The sequence below is a fragment of the Folsomia candida genome, unplaced genomic scaffold (genome assembly GCF_002217175.1).
Source record: "Folsomia candida strain VU population unplaced genomic scaffold, ASM221717v1 Fcan01_Sc003, whole genome shotgun sequence".
Lineage (NCBI taxonomy): Eukaryota > Metazoa > Arthropoda > Collembola > Entomobryomorpha > Isotomidae > Folsomia > Folsomia candida.
The window spans coordinates 6,620,287-6,641,261 of NW_019091195.1; the positions used below are offsets into that span (position 1 = coordinate 6,620,287).

Consider the following 20,975-nt stretch of genomic DNA (forward strand, 5'->3'; position numbering starts at 1 on the left):
AACGCATACATGTAATCATTTCAAACATTGTTAAAATTTTATTTTGTTTCCTTGTTAAAATTATGCACTGGGAGTTTGTGCACCATGAAATTTCAGTAAAAACAACAAATAACAAACAAGTGATAAATACATGTGAGCTCATCATCAGAGCTGATTAAAAAATTGAATATAAATAGTTTCTAAATTAATGGTCGCCTCTAAGTAATTCGAACAGCAAGTTGAAACCATTCGATCCTTCCGTCTTAGCTGTGAGCATTTCTTTCCCAACCTAGTTTCAAAACAATTGGTTATAAATAATCAGCCCTGCATTCCTTCTGCATTGTGAAGCTGAGTGATCATAAATACCACTGTACGAAAAAGAAAAATAATGCATTAAAAAAAATACTCACTTGGCAGATTCGTTGTAATTCCTGTAACACATAATTCAACACACGTTTAAATGAATGCATTTAATTCGAGGTATACGAATTAGGGCGAAGGAACAACTTACAGGAATTTTCAAAAGCAACTCTCCAAATTTGGACGGAGACTCTGGACAACGTGCCAGTGTGTATGCTTGGAGACATTGCAATAGTCGCTCCTGAGATTCTCGAACACGGTCTCCCTCGTGCAATTCATCAACCTCTGAAACAGAGTAAAGGCTTTAATAGCTAATGGAATTAAATGGGATGAAATTTTTTAAATGTATGTACTCCATTAATGTATTCACTGTTTAAATATTAACTCACCGGATGACATGAGGATGATGACTTTAAGTGCTGCGTATTCTACTGAAAATTCCAACAATTTCTTATTGTTATTTTTAATTCTCTTGTAATACATTCCCTTAAACACACAATTACTACCAGCAAAATGGTCCTTACCCGTGTCAAGGCGGAGTCGTCGTAAGTTTTCCGTGAAATGAATCATTCGCGTTATGCATTGATTTCCATGAGCATCATTTTCTTTGAGACTGAAAATTAAGTAAGGAAAATGTAGAGTGCTGTGGGTGTGCATGTACATATGCATGGACAATCCATATATTTACCTTAGTCTTTCATTAATTCGAATACTTCCAGCCGGCATGGGGATTGATCGATAGCAACCTAACACATGAAGTATGTAAATGGTGAAGAATTAAATGGATAATTGCATTGCATTGCACAATGATAAATAGTAAACTGTGTCAACTTACATGAGAAGAGAAGCAGCTCACACCAAGAGTTTAAGAGCAGTTTGGTTTGATCATCCACCTATGAATAAACGCAACAACAACAAAACAAATGGTTATCGTACATGTAAATAAAAGTACATGTAGCCAGAAATAGTTGCAAGCAGATTTTTTTAAAATCCTGTATGTATGTCCTATGCATACTTGAATGTTCTTGAAGAGGGGAAGAGATTTGCACCATTTCACCAGTCGATATAGCCTCCGATCAGCAGCAGCACATAATTCCTGTAAGTAATCTGCATTGTTGGCGTTGGGTCCATGATGATGAGGAGATGCTTTTGTCAAGTCGCTCTCCTGATCACCATCAGCGGATAAGTGCCATAATGACTGTTAGAATAGTGTAATGAATTAATATGTAACCCCGTATTCGTAAGTAGTTATTAATAAAACAAGCATATAACTAACCTCGCACTCCACAATTTCCTGTAATAATAATTCACAATTAAGTATTGCATTACACACAATTAAATCCACTAGGTAAATAGTTTTTTGATACCTTGAGAAGATCTGGGATTTCCCATGTTGGTGCATTTTGTTGTACATTTTCGGAAAGGGAAGGCGTGGCTGAGGTTGGAGGAAGGGTGTAACTGCAAGCGTATGTGCTTCTACCGCCTCTGGTTCTGTCTTCTCGAATTGCTTCTAATCTCATTCCCTGCTTCAAGCATTTGTCAAAACGACATGCAGGGCATTTTTTCCTGGTAGCGATCTGAAATGCAAACATGACTCGTGTAATTTCATGAATTATTTATAAAAAAAGGACTGCATAATAGGAACAAATTATTGATTTCACTCACGGTTACATGGCACGAAGCTCCTCTAAGGCACACGTAATTTTTCCTGTTCTGTACGGTTCTCTTGAAGAAACCCTTACCTTGAGAGGAACAAGCGAAGGTCATATAAATTTTAGATCCAACATTGAATTTTACTTCACCCGAAAATTATGATTGACATCTTAAGTCTAGTCTAATGTGAATTTTTAAATGATGTGAAAAAATTGCAGACCGTTTGTCTTTACGAAAATACATACTGTAGTATTCCTATCTACAAATGCAACATAAAACTGCCAAGACCCTCGGTGACTAGTGACCTTCAATTAAAAGTGTGACACGTATGTAGGTAGTTCGCTAACGAAAAAATCTAAACTATTCATTTGAAAATTAAAACTCAAGTTTGACAATAATTTAACGACTCGACAGTAATTTTGAGTGTTGATTAAAATTCTTATAAATTCAGAAATTCTCAATACTCTCTTTGTTTCTTTTGACATGCACCATTTTGTTGGTTTTTAAAACATAAATTTCACTTACAAGATTCACAGGAGAAGATCCCTGAAATTATTTATAAAGTCATATTACGTAACTATTTGTAAAAAGAAAAACACAAAAAAAAATCTTATAGAGAAATACCATAATGGAATCCTGAGATTCTATCTCCACAAATGGGACATGGACTGCAAAAACCGAAAAAAAATTAATGATTGGTAAAATATTATTTAAAGCAAGGATAAGGGCAGTATAATACCTGTTGATTAGTTGCGACCTAGAAATCCCTTGAGATGTGAGATTTGAGGACAACAGCACAGAATCCTGTTGATCACCATCTATGTAGCAGATTAGTAATTGTGTAATTAGTTACTTTGCCCAATGACATTAATTTCCTTTTATCTGTTATGCAATTACCAAAATCCTCCACTTTATTAACTACACGATTATGAGACAGTAGTGGGGAGTTGGACGGCGAATAATTCTGAAAAATATTTATAGGTGATTATTAATTTCTCAATGTCAATGCACATGCAATTTTTAGCTATATAAGTATTGTATGTTTGTATATCTCACCTCTATGCAAGGTGGGGTTGTGTTGTTTGATGAGGAAGAAAAGCTTCGCTGTGAAGCGTCTGAGTTATGGCGAGATAAATTAGACGACGGGGTTGACCAGCCTCCCAAGGCAGAGTCCTGCATGGAACCAACCCAACATTAGCAAAATATCCAAGCGAATCAATAAACTAATGATGCATAAGTAAAATAAATTGTAAAAATTTAAAAAAATATATATAAAAAGTTGATACCGGGGACGGAGGGATTTTCGGGAAGGAAAGATTCATCGGTGGTTGCGAATGCTGCTGTAAGATCATTGTTGCAGGTTGACAACTGCCCAGATTAGTTTGTGGACAATTGAACGACGAGTTATTTTGCACAAATCCACTACTGCCGTTTATAGCACTACTGGAATTACTGTTTCCAGTTCCCAATCCGTTCAACCCATTCAATGAATGGTTCACTGCATTGTTGAGAGAGTGTGGGTGGTGGTGACCGTGCTGTTGCTGGTGGTGCTGATGAACTTGGCTTTGGTTTCCAGCTCTATGTTGTAAGTTGTTGTTATTGTTGGTAATTAAAGCATTGTTGTTGTTTGGAGCACTATTATGTTCACACAGAACTGAGGACGTCAAACCATGAACATGTGTGTTTCCATTCACAGAGTTTGTAGTTGTACCATTACTAATATTATTCGTACACTTATTCGGAGGTAAAGACGCCGGAAGCGGTGGGGCACAAGGACTGTTGTCTTCGGATGAATTTAAGCCGTGGGGACATGGTTTGACATTGTTTTTGGCTACATGCACCACTCCTCCGACTCCAGAATTGTTGGCATTATGTTGGTCTGAAGAAGGGCACAACAACAAGGATGACTTTGCAGGAGGATGTGGATGAGGAGGAGGAGAAAGTCGAGAAGAGTCGTCAGAGTGGTTATTGTTATGATTTTGATATTGAGATGGTGGTGGAGAAGTGTTGGGAGGAGTATTGGCATTATTCGAGGACAATGTCGTCGGCTCTTCTGACCCGGAATAAGGACAATTGCTATTGTTATTATTAACGTTATTACTACTAGTTGTAGTAGAGGAGGAGGTCGAGTCCAAGGCACTTGAGGGTTTCGGAGAGGAAAACTCCACGTCGTTATCTTCGTCGTCGTCGTCGTCGTCTATGTGCGCGGTATCCACGTCCTCTTCCTGTGGAAATTTAAATTATCAAAATATACTGATAATCTATCTGCAGCAGTCTATCTTGCTTACATGTGTATGCAACTCAATCAATATTAACTCAATTTGTTTTGAACGGCACTTTATGCAATTTTGCTGTTGACTAATTAAGTATTTTCAGTCGAGTTCAACTCTTTGTTTGTACGTTTAGCCAAGCTTTTCATACGAAGAGCTATTTGTAGCTCACTACGCTACAAATGGACACGATAAACTGTTGTTAATAAAGCGTTGCTTGTTGCTCCCATTCATAAACTTTTCAACTGATTGCCTATTACTTTGTCATGCAGAGAGATAGAGAGACGCATGCATATATATGTACATACATACACTAACGCAGAAACGTTAGTTCCGTGAACACCTCACCAGCCAACAATTAGTATAACTAATCATTAATATATGAGCATTGGTTTTGGTGTCGGAGTATGCATGGTGGCCATAAGCACTGTACTAATAAGTACGTACAAGCAGTAGTAGTGGCGTGAATGACCTAAACAAACTCCACACACCAACCGAAAGGAGATGCTTTATTAGTCGTTAGTTCGTGGTGGAGCGTTCTGTTATCCTGCAAATATCCTAATCATCATTGGTGCAGTGCCATTATTGTGTAGAGTGTCATTTCTTGATGGCTGGCTTGTTCCTACTTTTAATGACTTAACACTTTGGGAGATATATGTGGAGAGGTTAAAGATAAAATCCCGTATAGCGGAGATATTCTAATGGACTCATTGTCGTTACCTATTCATGCCCTGTGTTGTGGGAGGGATGTGTCTGCTCCTAAATTACCAACTAACTGGCTAAAAAAAGCTAACTGTGATTATATACTTAAGCCATTTTTCTCTCTGATTTATGCGTGTACTACATCGTGCAATATTAATAATAAATTTAATAGAATGCATCAACGTGTGCCAATACATACGTTTCATTTGATTAAATTAAGTTACAAAGAACTCCTACATAAAACTTTCATTGATTCACGGAAAGTGTATGCCAAGTTAGTTTTTGGGTTAAAAATCGACCAGTATAACAAATTCGAAACGTAATTGAAAAGTTTTTCTTACAATAATGATGGCATCATCGTTGTCGGAGAGTTCGCCATCCCAGGACATGGGTCGAGGAGGGTCATGTCTCCCACCCACCCCGTGAGCACTATCGCCCTGGTCACCTCCCTCTCCTTGTGACGATATCCTCGCAATCTCCTCGTCACACTCGGCTTCAATGCTCTCTTCCATCCTTCGAGTTGCCCCTGCTGCTCGTGTGCACTGTTCGTCCTGCAAGGATAACATTACACCAATTATAAAACGTAACATTGGTACTGACATCCTACATGCAGAAAACACATGCATAATGATCTTGCATGCAATTCATTTGTTTACTTCAGTAAATTCATGAAATGTCAACACTAAATTGCAAAGCCTCAGTTACTGGGCCCAGTTTAACGAACTTTAAACTTGGAAGGTGAAGGTCACGACATTGAGATAATAATTTTGCTCCAGGAAGAATTATCATTTAGCCAAACTCATTGAGACTTTGCTCCATCCATTAAATCGGATTATCGCATATGTGTTATGAATGGGGCCGGAATATATGTACATGTGTGCAAATTGGGATAATAGTACATATTACATATTATACTATATACTGTAGGTACAATTTGATAAATTATTGTGGCAGATATATGCTTATATAATCTGCAAGGTTCAAAGGTCACACAAATCTGTTTCCCACTAATATGCATATATATCATACCTAAGTAATAAGTATACCAACACGGTATTCCCTCTACATGCAGCAGATGACATGTAATTTACATATACTGCATATTTTATGCATTATATAATAAGAAGAGGGGGCGAGTGAAAGTTGGCAAAAAATGGGAAGGAAATCCGATTTGCAAGTTGCGTTGTGTGCATTCTGGGAAAGTGGGAAGGAAAGTGGGAAGTGGGATCGATACTCTGTCCGAATCCCGACCTATGCAAAGGCCAAGGCCACGACGACGTCGGAGGTTTCTGGGAGATCAAACCTCTTCTGCCCACTCACCACCACCAACAGCAACCCACCACCAGCACCGACGACGACAACTAAATACTCCTACGCTTTCTCTTTCTTTCTCCCTTTCTCCCACCATCCACCACCACCACCAGCATCGTCGTCATCATCTATGAAGAACAAGTCAGCAGACATTTGACTGACGACTAACCTAGCCTAGCACAAGAATGCGGATGAAATGTCCTTCTCCGCCATCGTTAGTTTCACTTGACAAGTTTGAGAAATAATACAGATGCAAATCTGATGCATGCATGTATCTATCAATTCCTGTCTGACGTCTGTCTACTACTCGTCTCGTGATGTGTGTGGAAATGTGGGATGGCCTGATTTAAGCATCTATAAGAAATTTATCAGTTTGACTTTGTATATGTAGTTGCCTCAGTCATGAGCATGCCATTGGGAAAATTAATTCAAGATCATTAGTCACCAATGATCCATCTCACTCAATAAAACTCCTCAGTTCGTGTACCTTTCTGAACATGCATTTACGGGGTACATCAACCCTTTAGTTGGACATTTATTTCGTCATAGAAAGAACTATGCACAACATAAATTAATTAACATGACTCACCAAACTCTTTGTAGATCACATCACATGAATGAATCATGCAAACAAATGCGAAATGTCAACAAATGCGTTGCAGTAAGAAGAATTAAGTCATAATAACAACGTTCACAGTAGTGCAGACCATTTCCAGAGATTTGTAATTACTTGTTTAAAAGAAATTAGTCAGTAATAAATAACCATTGCTTGTTCATCAAGTTTTGCAGTATATAATTTATCACCAGTATTATGTAGAATCACATCACTTGGCGAATTAATATACTTCTCAATTTGTCACAGATCTTTTACTCGTGTATCACACTGAATATTTTATGCGTAAACTATATGTATACTCAAGTTATTACTATTATGTATTTATTAATTTAATAGCCTCCACAAAACATCACAGAAAGTTTGCACGAGATTTTTTTAATTCTCAGCAATTCATTTCTCAAATAGCGATTGCACTATTCGACTGAATAATGCAGTGTTCCATTTATATTCAAGTGTTTGTTTTCTTAATTACTCCATTAATCTTAAATTGTCGGTAAAATTGGAGTTAAATAGAGACGTTTGTTGAGAGTGGATATTGATATTTCCAATTGCACTGCATCGATTATATAGAGGTTTATAGTTGCGTTGACCAAGCTTATAATTCTGTTGCATCGGTTGTACTTTCTCTTGTATTAATTTCTTAAAGGATTAACTCTTCTATGTCTCCGTTATCATTGACGTGGTGATCACCTCTCTTCACATTTACTTTGTACTTTGGTAAGTGTTGTTGCTGCATGTATGCTGTAAACTCCTGTATGCTCACGTTGCGAGAAATCGGAAGGTCACGGTCAAGGTTATTCAAGGATACTCGCTACACTCTCCTTAATTTTTCGTCAACTTGTACAATGGCACTGGTTAAAAATGACAATAAGTAATCCACTCTGGCACGCTTACTTTGATGTGTAATTGTATGCTAATTTCTGATACATTTTATTTCCAAAGTATGATTCCAGTCACATCACTTTCATTTTGATGGATGAATTTTTGGATGAGAAGATGCGAATGAGTAACACGGTAGACAACTTTGGTAATATAATTTTGGTTGACTTCTCCTTCAGATTTGAAGTCATTTCGTCAGTTTCTTTAATGTAATGAGATTTTAGTCGTATTTGGTTTGTTTTATTAAAACTTGTTCCGAGTACATGTTAAAGTTGGGCTTTTTTTACAGCATTAAAAAGTTTTTGGTTAGCCAACTACATTATAAAAGAACGAATAACTAGTACTTGCACTCCACTTGCACACTGATTTGCGGTTATCCATACGTAATAGTCCGGTGGAGGGTAAAAGCCGAATTTTGAAAGAATCGGAGTGTGTTGCTGGTGGTGTTAAATGACATTGTAATGTTAATTGTAGTCGGTCGGTCGGTAAAATAATGATGATGGTAGTGAAGAAAAGTCTTATTACAAACAGTCTATGATGATATCAAAGCAGCACACACTCCTCTCATCTCAAAGTCGAATAAAAACTTTGCATTAGTTTGCTGGATGTTATGTTGTGTTGGTTATTGAATAATGTGATATAACAAATGAAAGCACGGCGAAGCAGGCAAGTGTGAGGATCAAAACTGTGGGGATAGGATTCTCTCATCATTAAAGGAATACTACTACACACGAGACAAGTCGGTTGAACTTGGATTTGGTAACAGAGAGAGAGAGAAGTGAGTGGTTTGGTTATAAAATCCCGATGCTTCTAAATACACGTAACCTGAATGTGCATATATCCGATATGTGCCAGCATGAATCTGCTCCTAGCTGCTGCTTTATAAGGACTTTTGTTATAATTTCTCCCTTTACAAACAGTCGGTAACTCGTCGCAAGCCAAGTGCAGCAGGGTTTTAGCGTGCCGTGCTCTCATCATCGCCGTGGTATCATCAACCCTTTCTCTCTTTTCTATCTCTCTGTGTATTTCACGTTCAAGTTGAAGGTTCGAATCCGTCGGTGGTGGTGTGGATCATGGATGTGCAGAGCAGCAAATGGAACCACCCTTTCTTATGGCATTGGCAAGGCTAAACTCTTGTTAACCACAAAAAACGACGTCACAAGAGGAAACACACAGCACCATGGACTTTGGTGTTGTGGTCTGCATCTATTTGTTGCCTATAACTAAATGTTATTGTTCCCACCGAATGAATGCTCTTGTTGGCTCTCCAAGGCCCTTTCGGATGATAATTGTACACTTATTTACCTCCTTTTCGTAACTTTGACTTTCTTTGGAATGCGATGATGAGTGAGGACAAAACCTGACTTCCACAGGAGGTTTGTAATGTATGTGAACGTAATGTGTCTATTATTCCTCTTTCTCAGACACTTCTAAACAATCCTTGTGATGATCACTGCAGTAAAGCATGATTGTCTCCATTCTTAAAACAAACCAAGGACACATTAGTAATCTGCTCAAAGTTTCAGAAAGTGAGGGAGGGTAAAATCTAATTTCCTCTCCATTATAATAATATTGTGACGCAAAGTATTATACAAACCGACCATGGATATGTAATGCATATATAGTTTAATACAAGACTGCCAGACTGTGGGGCGTTTATGTCGATGTAATGCATAAACGGTGGTTTAAAGTAGCCTGGCAGAACCTTGAGCCTTTGTTCGCTATATGCACAGGATAGAAATGATTTTCTCCGAGCATGAAAGGTTGTGAGGTTGACAGTACCCGATTTGATGCCATTTGGATATTTTGTAGTACTCAGGAGGAGAGGTTATGTACTATCAACTCCCAGATCTTGGTGCCCTTTTGATATGTTGTAGTGTCCCATAAATTAACAAGAACCCTCAAGTGGTTAGATGCCATGGCCACATTTGCGCCCGCCACACCCACTCAAAGGTGCCCAAAATACGGAGAAAGTGGCGCTTTCACTCATTCAAATCCACGCCAAAAGTCCAATTTTACTCTTATTTCGAAATTTCTTTCACCAATATACTCCCTGATAGTTGTTGTCTAATATCCAACTTCAAACTCAACTTTTTCGATGATTATTTCACAGGGATAAAAAGAGAAAGTAGCGCTTTCACTTATTAAAATCCACGCCAAAAATCCAATTTTACTCGGATTTTGAAAATCCATACACCATTATACTCCCAGATAGTTGTTTTCTTCTATCCATCGTCAAACTCAACTTTTTTGATGATTATTTCGCAGACATAATTTGCGTTGTTTATTACTACAACATTGCTCATTCAGAATTTTAATTTTTTTAATATTAAGATTTCAAAAAGTTGAGTTTGATGTTGGATAGAAGAAAACAACTATCAGGGAGTATAATGGTGTATGGATTTTCAAAATCCGAGTAAAATTGGATTTTTGGCGTGGATTTTAATAAGTGAAAGCGCTACTTTCACCGTTTTTGGGCACCTTTGAGTAGGTGTGGCGGGTACAAATGTGGCCATGGAATCAAACCACTTGGGGTTCTTGCTCATTCATGGGAGACTATAACATATCCAAGTGGCATCGAGATCTATGAGTTGATAGTACATAACCTCTCCTCCTGATACATATGTATGATGTAGTACTAAGCCATTTTTAGATGCCTTCCTTATGTAAAAAATGACTTTAATTATAATGCCTCGACCATAGGTGAGTACGAAATGTGAAGGAGTGTTTTACAGTAAAACTTTTACTCCATGACCCCATTTGTGCCCTTCACACCCCCACAAAAGCTTTACAACCACTAGAAGCTATTACTCGCATTCAAACCTATTAGAATTTTCGTTTTAGTACATTCCTCAGTTAAGACAAAATATGCTGGCATTAAAATCGGGCACTGTCAACCTCACAACCTCCCTTCACGAGTTGATGTCAACGATCAGTACAACACAACAGTGCAGTGGTGCAGCAGTGGCGTCGTGGATTTGCGTATATGTTGTAGGACTTTTCACATATTATGCTCATTGCATGCACCTCACCATATTGCCAACTTTTGAATGTTGACTTGAACAAACTCGCTGTCATCTATATCGTCTCATGCTGCTTCTCGTTTCTACATAGGCATCACTTTTATGATAATCAATTAAACTTTAACATCCAAAAAATACGAGCTTACAAACAAATTTGCACTCACCAACCGGGTTGCCATTTTGTATGCAAAGTTTTTTTTAAATCAAATTATTACATTATATTTAACTTATCCAATGTTACTGGCCTCGCATACCCTTGGCACAGATTGGACTCTGGGGATGAATGGATATATGTACGAGGCTCAACAAATTTTGGTTTTAAGAGACACTCCCAAAAGACAGATTATTACGCCGTCTTTTTACGTGTAAAGAAAATACCGTTAACCAAGAATTTACGTATGTATGTGCAACAATGAACTTGGTTTAGTGCTTGGCTGGCACACCTTGAAAAAACGTAGAATTATTTGGTTGGTTATTAATACACGAGTTGCAACCATCGTGTCCTAGTGCTGCTGCTAATTCGTGAACTCGCACGACTTTAATCTACAGTCACGAGTCGCACTCACAGTTATTTTTACTTGCATTGGTCGTATTGTCTTCGTAATGCTGCATATCACACTATATTACAGTGCATCTAAGAATATTTTCTTGGTGCAAATTTCTGATGACTTATTTGATTGGTAGACATCCTTATGAATGAATATGGATGTATTTCTGCCTGATATGAAATGATAATGGTTGGTGGTGGCAAATGGCAGAATTTATTTTCTCATTCCCAGTAAATGAAGCGTTCATCTTCCAGACGTTGCATGAGACCGAGTTCAAGGTAAAATGGAACTGCTGGCTTCGCTGCCAACATGTATATTATTACATGGCATTACATACATAGTACACCAACAGACGCGATCCAATCGTTGTCTGTGTCTGGGTCGTCCTCATCCTCGGTTCGTCGGCAAATTAAGTGCTGAATATATTTGCAAAAGAGGCCATTGCTACCCAGCAGTTATGTCACAGTTGCCCGTAATTCTAAACATGATCACCCAGAGCAATACTGCAGTAATTTATTATTGGTGCTTCGACAGGCTAAAATTCACTTAGAATGAATTATAAATCGATCTGATTATCTGCTTTATAACCAGATGGTAAAACAGAAAAAGATAGATTTTTTTACAGATAATAATGTGAAGTGATGGCTCCTTCTGCACGAGAATCTCTCCTTTGGTCAGTCTTGCATTATCTCAGAGAAGAAGAGATTTGAAATGTTGAAGCGCAGTTCTGAACAAGCTCACATGCTATCCAAGTAAGTTATACATAGGTTGTTTCAAACCATGTAATTATGCAAACATGTTTCATTCCATAGATAAAATTTTCCTTGCATGTTGTGTGTCGGGCATTGGAGGGGCATTTTCGACAATCCATGTTCATATTATAAACGACGGAGACTCACGTAATTGTGTACCTTGAATCTCTGTTGGATTGGATGAAGGTACACACTTAAGCAAAGTATCCATGCTCCTTACAACGAGATGAAATGAAATGAAGTCTCTCTCTCTTGGCGTTCGATGAAATTCTTCTCACACAACAAATATGCATCTCGCAAGAATCCCGATCTTCATCTTTTGGGCCGGAATTCTTTCTCTGAATTCCTTCAGGCAGAGATTCTTGGTCTGTTTACGGAATGGATGAATTAATGTTTCTCTCGTCTCCTTTACCTTGAATTTCGTCGGGTCAACAGGTGTTTCTAGATTTGTGTTTCAATTTTTTCTCATCATCTCATTTTCGTCAGAATATGTAAGTAACTTGGTTCAATAGGAAAAATCTTTGATTAAGAGTAGCTGCTCAACGCAACCCGCATTTGATGACAATATTTTAGAATTGTCAATTCAGGCCACATTGGGTTGATGTGTCACTGTAAAAGATGTTGACTGTGTGGTTCCGTTATTTGTTTTATGTATTTAAACTGGATGGACTGTGCACGTTACAGTGAGAACAGTTTTCCGCTACTCAAAGGAGACGAGACAAGGTGTATGTAAACTATAAAGTGTATATGATTGTTATCTAACCAAACAAATGTGTCGCCCGATAGACTCAAGTCGAGGATATTTATTTGCATATGATAGAAAATAATGTTAACTTGTAATAACCGTAACCCAAACATGAATGAGACATATAGTACGCATCAAGATTAAGGACAATCACCTCCACAGTTTCGTGTCATGAATGATCATGCACGATGTTTCCGATGTATGCATGTGCACATAGCCGTCTTTGCACAAGTATTGTTACCAAACTCACTCTGCCCAAGTACTGAATGTTGTTTGTTAGCACCACACATTTAAATATTGATAATAGAAGACGATCCAAAATCTTGTTGATTGCATGCAAACGGTAAGGCTTTGCGTGAGTCGGCTAACTAATCCAATGTATGCATACTCTATAAATATGTGACATTTGAGACTCATAGGAATCAAGACTCATAGGCTACAAGGTACATAAACGTTCAATATTTCCGGCGTTTTGTTTTCCATCTTGTAATTAGTTGTTGTATAATCATCGAGTCCATAAACTTTCGGTTTGAGTCAAGCCGACAGGACGACGTACTCACATGTGCATGTGGACGTGAAAGAATAAGACTGGCTCGTCTTCATTATCTCACATTTTTCATTGATGTGCATCTCTCTCTCTCTCTCGGTTCTCTCGGGCAATAAAACATTTGCATCTTCAACGTCTTTTTTTCGTTCTTTCTCACAGCATGAATGCAACAACAAGACTTCTCAAAACAATGACTTGACATTGACTAGAACGTACAACATGGATACATACATCTGTTCAGACGTAAAACTCGGCACATTTCAACCTGGGTTGCGCTTGAGACGGAGTAAGCATTGCATACGTATTGTTGCATGCATGTTGATATTCTTCTACATTGAATAAACTTGCTAATTAAAATGTCAATTAGCCTTCCATCTCAGAGATCTCTGTCGTCATAAACAATCGCCAGGCAGGTAGGGTACAGTTAACTCAATGGTTCAATTGATAATTAGTTTTGCGAGAGGATCATCGGATGAGGAAGTGTTGATACCAGGTTTAAGAAATGTACACCTTGATTTCACGGAATAAAGTACATCACGTGACTGTTTAAAATTCAGTTAAACACTTATTGGTGGAGGGATATGCAAAAAAAATTGAGATTTCGTACAAACATTTCAATAACATTTTGACATCTATTGCAAAATTCTGAACAACAACACGATTTGATTTTTTAACTCCTGAGAATAAATACTTTCGTTCCTCCCATGAGTAAATGCAGTTAAATATAACATGGAAATATTGATGAACCAACTTTCTGTGTATTTTATACTTACTGTTCGGCAAAAGTATTTGAAAACAAACATATTTACTGGTCATTGCTTCACGTCTCATCGTATATCCAACCCAATATGATGCAAGTATGTATATACCTACACGAAGGATTAACATCACACACTGCTTGTGCTGGATTTAATCCAAATTATTACCAAAAACAGGATTTCATTGAGAACGAGAAAACCTGAGTTGACCTCTTGGGCACTCCACTCTATCCTCGCAACTGACCATTACACAAAATGGGAGATAGATCGTTTCTTGAAATGCAAATTAAACACCACGAAGCTCATCTCGCTTCATTCATACATTTTTAAGCTAGTCAGGACCATAAAATAAAGCGAAACAAAATGAAGAGACCAATATTTTTGTATACACTTTTCTTGTTCTCCATCAAATCCTTATTGCTGACTGACTCAACTAACTACATATATTAAATATGATCACATCACGATGGCTGCTCTGGACATTGTTGTGCTTATTGGTATAAATTCACAATTCAAGCGTATCTGCGTAATTCAAAGTGGTTGCATGGATGTTAACTGTCAAAATTAAGGTAGTTTGTGTAATTCATGAGGATGAACTCATAGTTGAGACACAAGAAATAAATTCTTCTAATTAAGGCAAACCTCTGCCAGAAAAGCAGAGCCTCTGTAGGTATTAGCCCTACCTTTTTGCCAAATTGCCGCATATAAATTACCCAAATAAAATTTACCAAAGGTGAACCGGCTGGATGGTGGAAAAGTCGAAAGAGGAAAATCATCACAACAACAACGGTCCCAGTATTAAATCTGATCTGATACGTACAGGTGGCAAAGGTGAGATGGGACCCGTTTCACTGTTGTTGGGGGATGTTTAATGTGAAACAATTTAATCCAACAAGGTTCGTTATTCAATAGCTATACGTGTGTAACATGTAAATGCAATCTGAGTCGGGGAGGAAGATGCAGCAGCAGAAGACCAACAGTTTTGAATGGAGGAGAGCTAAATTGGACGATGAGTCAGAAATCAAAATTAGCCACATGAATTGGTTTGCTGTGCTCTCCTATTATTTGGTGATGGTCATAATAGAAATCAAAACCGGTCTTACTTAATACCAAGATTAATAACATTCCAAGTCGAGAAGAGGCGCACAGCAGCTCCCTCCACCGAATTTGCAGCCCCTTGTATAAATTTATTCCAGTGGGGCGTCAACTTTTTATTACCCTCGCTCGCCACTGCACAAATACATATGTGTATGTATGCATATATGTAAGTACGAGAGCTCGAAAACACAGGTGGAATTATTTATTTGTACTTTTTCTACTAGTTAATACCCTACTGCTAGTTTCTTCAGTCTACTGTGCTTCCCAGCCAGCATTTCTTCCCAACAACCGTCATTATCCAATAAGTACATTGTCTGTATGGCGAAAAAGGGAGGAAGATCATTGAGAAAATTGGGGAAAAATCATTCATAAAAATATGAGAACTCCCAAACCCCCACATTATTAAAGACAATTGTCATTGATCATTTTTTGCGGAACAGCATCATGTAGTTCATACATGCATACAATTATATGTCTTCAAACAACAATGGTTCGCTTTGTTGTATATGTACTATCAATCATTTAAATGTCCAGACGTTACGAAACAAGAAAATCACTCTAATATTTTAATCCACAATCCCAGACACGAGAGAAAGAAAGAGATAAGAGTCGGAGCTCAATAAACTCAATCAAAGCTATCAGACAACCGTAAGTGTGTATCCTATACATGGACTGCGAGATAATTATCTTCATGAAAACACATTGTACAATATAATGCATAATGTGGATGGAAAGCATCGTTGGAATAAGGAGGAGACGATGATGAGGCACATCCTAAACCACGAAGACGTCTTCTTGATCAAAAATTGTTATTTGAGCCACGCAACGACACGGAGAAATTGTGTCTCTCTCTCGAAATGGGTGAAATCACCTTGAGAAGGTTGACCAAGTTTATTCATGCTCGTCTCGTCGTCTTGTGTCATTTCCCCGAACTTTGCACTCTTCTAGTCAACCCATGCTCATTTGGAAATAGACACAAACAACTCACAGTTTAGACATTTTTGCTCGCATTGTACACAAGTTCGGATTTGCAAATAATTCCATGCAGGTTATAGATTTGAAATAAAATAAGCTGTTCAAAAAATGTGCATACATTTAATGCCGCGATTATTGCCAAATTATATAGTAGTGACGACTTAATTTGTCATGCAGACATTCATGCGTGAGGGTAAGTTGAAAACGAGTCTTGGAATTGTTGTTTTTATAAATATCACAAACCAAACTTAACAAAACGAACATCCTCGACACACAATAAAGCAAAATAATTACAAAATCATATCCGTCACATGAGCCAAGCTTAAACTATTCCTAGCATACGTGTGTACCTATACATCCATGGTGTGTACGTACATATATATATGCAATCAAAATAAGTTACAACAACGGCTTATCCCACCCAACAACATGCGTAGGATTTCCTGCACATTGTGATGGTTGAAGGTAGTCAAAAAGCGGGCAGAATTGAAGCAGACAAAGGGACGGATGGAGCCTTAACTCATCTGACCACTTGACTTGTCCTGGCGACCGGATGTTTAGCGTCCTTTTTTGTTCAAATTGTACCATTACCTCAGCTCACACAACCTTTCCAACACACCAACCATTATTATGCCCCCATAGTTTTATACATAGTTTAATAGTTGGTTTGGTGTAACTAGCACATGTAGAACTCAAAGTTTCAAAAGTCAGAATAAGGAATGCTTCCCTCCTCATCGTGCTAAATGCCACAAGTCATTAGTAAAAAGGTAAAAATTTAGCAGGAAAATAAATTGTATAATTTTCAACCATTCCAGGAACTTTTCCCAACACATGCGAATGTGGCCATGATACGCAAACCCAGCAATGTGCAGTGCATAGGCTAAAACATAAAACCAGTAACAAATGCATACACATACACACTCACAGGATAACAATGAGAGTTGAGAGAACGCGTAAAATCATGAGTAAACACAACGTATGCAAATCATGATCATTTTTTGACCGAAGGTGCAGTTCATGGCTAAACAATGAAGAGCTCATTCGGATCAACAGGTAGGCAGGGAATATTTAACAAACAACAATCATCCTCATTGATGATGATATGCATGCCTGAAAACTGTGTGATTTCATGACATGATCGTTTCCACACAACGTCCACTTCCTTTCCACACACACACCGGCCATCCATCCCATCAAAGCAGATAGCAGGAGACCAACGCCAACTAATCCTTAGACCCGTCGCAGCAGATCTCGTAGACATTCAACTCGGTCTCCCTGTTTATCATGCAAATTGTTGGAAAATGGCGAGAGGGCGAAGAGTACGAACTAAAAAGATACGAATGAACTCATGTACTCGTATGTTCATACTTATGAGACGACTTATTTGCTCATAGCCTCAAGTTACAACAGGAGAGATGCAGAGTCATTTTAATAGTTCGCTTTGCTTTTTAAATTATCAATTGATTTAAAGGAGATTATCCACTAGAGAAATAATATGCAATTAATTTAAGTATAATTAAGTCAATAATACTTGAGCACGTATTATTGAAGTGGTTACCAGCTTTTTATATGCGATATATTAATTCGGGATGAACTATACATCAAAGTACCCTAAATCTGTTGTAGGTAATTTTATGGAGGTGGTTGTTATCTGACGCACCAGGTGCACCACGTAGAGCGACAGGTACCAATCCAAAGAGTTTAAACATACCAATTATAAAGCCGAATGAATTATTGGATCCGTTGATTTCATTGCACGGAAAATTGTTGGATTCAAACAAACAGTACATATTTAGTTAGCCAGCCGATTCCACGAATTATAGTCTAAAATGTTCTTAAACGGAGGTTAGTTTAAGGATCAAGTAATTAAAGATCTCTTTTAGCGAAAGCAAAACTAGTCAATATTTTTAATGACGTTTAATAGGAGCAACAAAACAGATAATACAAACAGGAATGCACAGGCATCATTTTAAAACCTAAAACTGATCAGTTGCTGTTTGAACATGTACATTTTCTACAGTAACGTCCCAGTGATTACTTTGGTGAAGATGATCCACACATAAATGGCAACCCTCTGAATTTGGTGGTTTTTCTATACGTGTTCAACTTTCAAGCAAGAGTAATTTGCATAAACGATGCTGGAGGCATGCGAGGCAGGACTGGATTGGATGGTCATCCACGGAGAGTCGTTGAGGAAATCTCCCCTTCCGCGCCCAAGGACAAGGTCATCAGACGCCAAAGCAGACATTCTATCGCCACATTGTTGCCACTTATTTCCATTTCGTGCTTATTCTTCTCCTGCTTTGCTATTCTCCGTCTCCTCAGGTGTTCCAGTGGCACGCCAGCAAGTCGCAACACGGAGAGAATAGAAACTTGTTCTGCACAAAAAACAAGACACAGTAAGCTAAACGACCACATACCATGGGCAGAATATGTATCAGTATTCAACTCCCTGTTCTCATCATCTCGCTTTTGTGCTTGAGGAGAAATAAAAATCGAGTCCGGAGAAGCAGAAGGTGACGAAGAAGCGTATACACGGGTGCTGGTTTTACCTGGTAACAACAATCCTCTAGCGGATCTGAATAAAAAATTATATGGGTTTCAATGTTTGCAATTGTTACCATACTGTGATTTTTACATGAGTTTTCATAGTGGATCTTCTATTGCGCTAAAAAGAAACATAGGTACAAAATGATGACAAATGAGTATGGAGACATGAATAAATGTGCAGTGCATACATAACGTATCAATTTCGTTGTCTCTCTGTTTAGGATACTGTAAAGCATATTTATTTAATACTTTACCTACCTAAACATTAAAGGAGAGCGATATTGTAAGAGTTCAGTCTTGCATGCTGCCTGTTACAGGAAGGAAACAAAAACCGGAATATTTTTCTTTGTTGCAAGCCGGACCCGCAATCTGGTGGAGGAAAGTGAAAATCCAGCCAGAAGTTGCATAGTTTCATTGTAGATAGAGAAGCATGACAGGACGACTGACGACTTTCTCCCGGTTGTTGCAATGCACGAATGGAAAGTATAAACAATTCTTTGTATGCAATTGTCACAGAAAATAACAATTGACATATAAATCCCTGTGCATTTCAAGCTGAACAATGTTTAATGTCACAAATAAATTCCTTAAATAAAGTAACGACGCTCACGACCTCACCACTTATCATCTCTCCGCACAAAAGTGAAAGCCATTTCTCGGCCAGAAAAAGAAAGTCTGATCATTCTTGATCCAGGGGCACGCCAACTATTTGGTCTTTTTTGCTAATATTTTTTTCTTTGGCAAGCATCTCCTGATGATTTATCTTCGATGGGACCTGATAGTCAGTGCCAATCTAAAAAATAATCCATTCAATGCATGCAACTATATCCACACATCCCTCAAGCATTCTTTTTTCATCGTAGATTAGACTACATCTGAAAAATGACAAAAAGATTTGTATTTCCATTTACTTTTCTCTTACCTGTTTACATTGTGGCAATTCAATTTAATTTCGCCTTTTATTTGAAGAATTTTCATAGGTTTACAGTCAGTGTACTGTTGATTAGTCGGGCAAACAAACAAGTCGATCTATAGCGAGTCAGCATCTAACCATAGGTTTAAGCAGGTAATAAACTAACAAAAATATAATACAAGTTTTGCAACGAATCACAAGCGAATTGTAGAATAGAATAGAATTGAATTGAATTTCCAATTAGTCTGCACCTATATTCCTCGAGTTCAGAGGTAGAAAGCCACATCCAGTTTCCGGAGTGAGTAAATAGTCCTCCATGCATTCTTCCGTTGTGCGGCGAAATTTCGTAGGGAAAGCGTAAAAGCTCCAGACGCGAGGACGAGACATTAGTAAAATCCGGAGCTCGACCAAGTTTTCACAAATACAAATATTTTTACCTCTTACGCAGCTCCGAATCATACGTAACAAATCTTGGCAATTAAATAAAGTGGTAAATATATGTAAATATTAATCAGCCGTAATGGATTGTAAATTTAATTTAATAATGCCCAATAAATGCAAGGCGTTTAATTATTAAGTAAAAAGCATATTCTCAGAATTTACATATTCATGCCGCATATTAAGTAAGAGAAGGTACTCGCGATCACCATGAAAGAATTCTACGTCTGATGTTTACTCTGTACGCTGTTTTCTTTAAGCGACTTGTGATTGCTACTATATGCAAGGATGATTCTGATTCTGAGTTTACTGTTTGTATCGAGGCATGCATTTATCTTGCCAGAATTAGGAAATAAATTGTAGAAGTCGCCAATTAATAAGCTTAATTTTTCATCTTTTTAGCCTGAGTCAGGGCTTATATGGGATCTTTTACCTGTCTGTTTGTCTGTTACACGCTAGCAGCCGAACCACTGGATAGTTTACAGTAGTCTTAAAATGAGTGTCTCTCCAATGCATTGGACAAGTTCGAAAATGAGCATGATCCACTGGTTGACCGGTGGGGTCATATAAGTGGTGGGGGTAAATAGCACTTGTGCAAGTCATCATAAAAACCTTAAATTTGGCGTGTCCGTGCAGGCGTCATTAGGTCCAAGAATATGCATGAGTATAAATTTTTAAAAGTTTCGCCAAAGGGACGCAGCATTGTGATTCACACTGGTTTGCGAAACTGGCTAGAAATTGCATAAATTTGGGAGGAAAGTGCTAGTAGATTTCAGATTTACGAATGAGAAGCAAATTTCTAGAAATATTGTACCAGAAAGATCAAACAGAAAGACCACACCATGTTATTAAAGTGGT

At 37.9% G+C, this 20,975-nt stretch overlaps 1 protein-coding gene across 1 annotated transcript; it reads right to left on the reverse strand.

Moving 5' to 3' along the window:
* Positions 1-12: 12 nt before the first annotated feature.
* On the reverse strand, positions 13-9,287 carry LOC110847963 (nuclear hormone receptor FTZ-F1 beta). Its single transcript, XM_022095031.2, has 19 exons — positions 6,865-9,287; positions 5,306-5,515; positions 3,279-4,217; positions 3,049-3,165; positions 2,890-2,956; positions 2,732-2,810; positions 2,617-2,660; positions 2,518-2,538; positions 2,005-2,081; positions 1,707-1,916; positions 1,616-1,633; positions 1,355-1,537; positions 1,175-1,232; positions 1,028-1,085; positions 864-952; positions 729-770; positions 491-624; positions 390-410; positions 13-268 (listed from the first exon to the last, which is right to left on the reverse strand). The coding sequence occupies exons 2-19, from the start codon at positions 5,474-5,476 to the stop codon at positions 185-187; spliced, it is 2,412 nt and encodes an 803-aa protein (XP_021950723.1). The 5' UTR covers positions 5,477-5,515; positions 6,865-9,287; the 3' UTR covers positions 13-184.
* Between the last annotated feature and the right edge of the window lie 11,688 nt (positions 9,288-20,975).

Bases quoted from the DNA above. Each gene is read 5' to 3' on its own strand.
- LOC110847963 (XM_022095031.2), bottom strand. From the start codon at position 5,476: ATGGAAGAGAGCATTGAAGCCGAGTGTGACGAGGAGATTGCGAGGATA. The intron at 2,811-2,889 runs GTAATTGCATAA...TCTGCTACATAG, and splicing joins TAATAAAGTGGAGGATTTTG to ATGGTGATCAACAGGATTCT. The intron at 771-863 runs GTAAGGACCATT...TGGAATTTTCAG, and splicing joins ACGACTCCGCCTTGACACGG to TAGAATACGCAGCACTTAAA.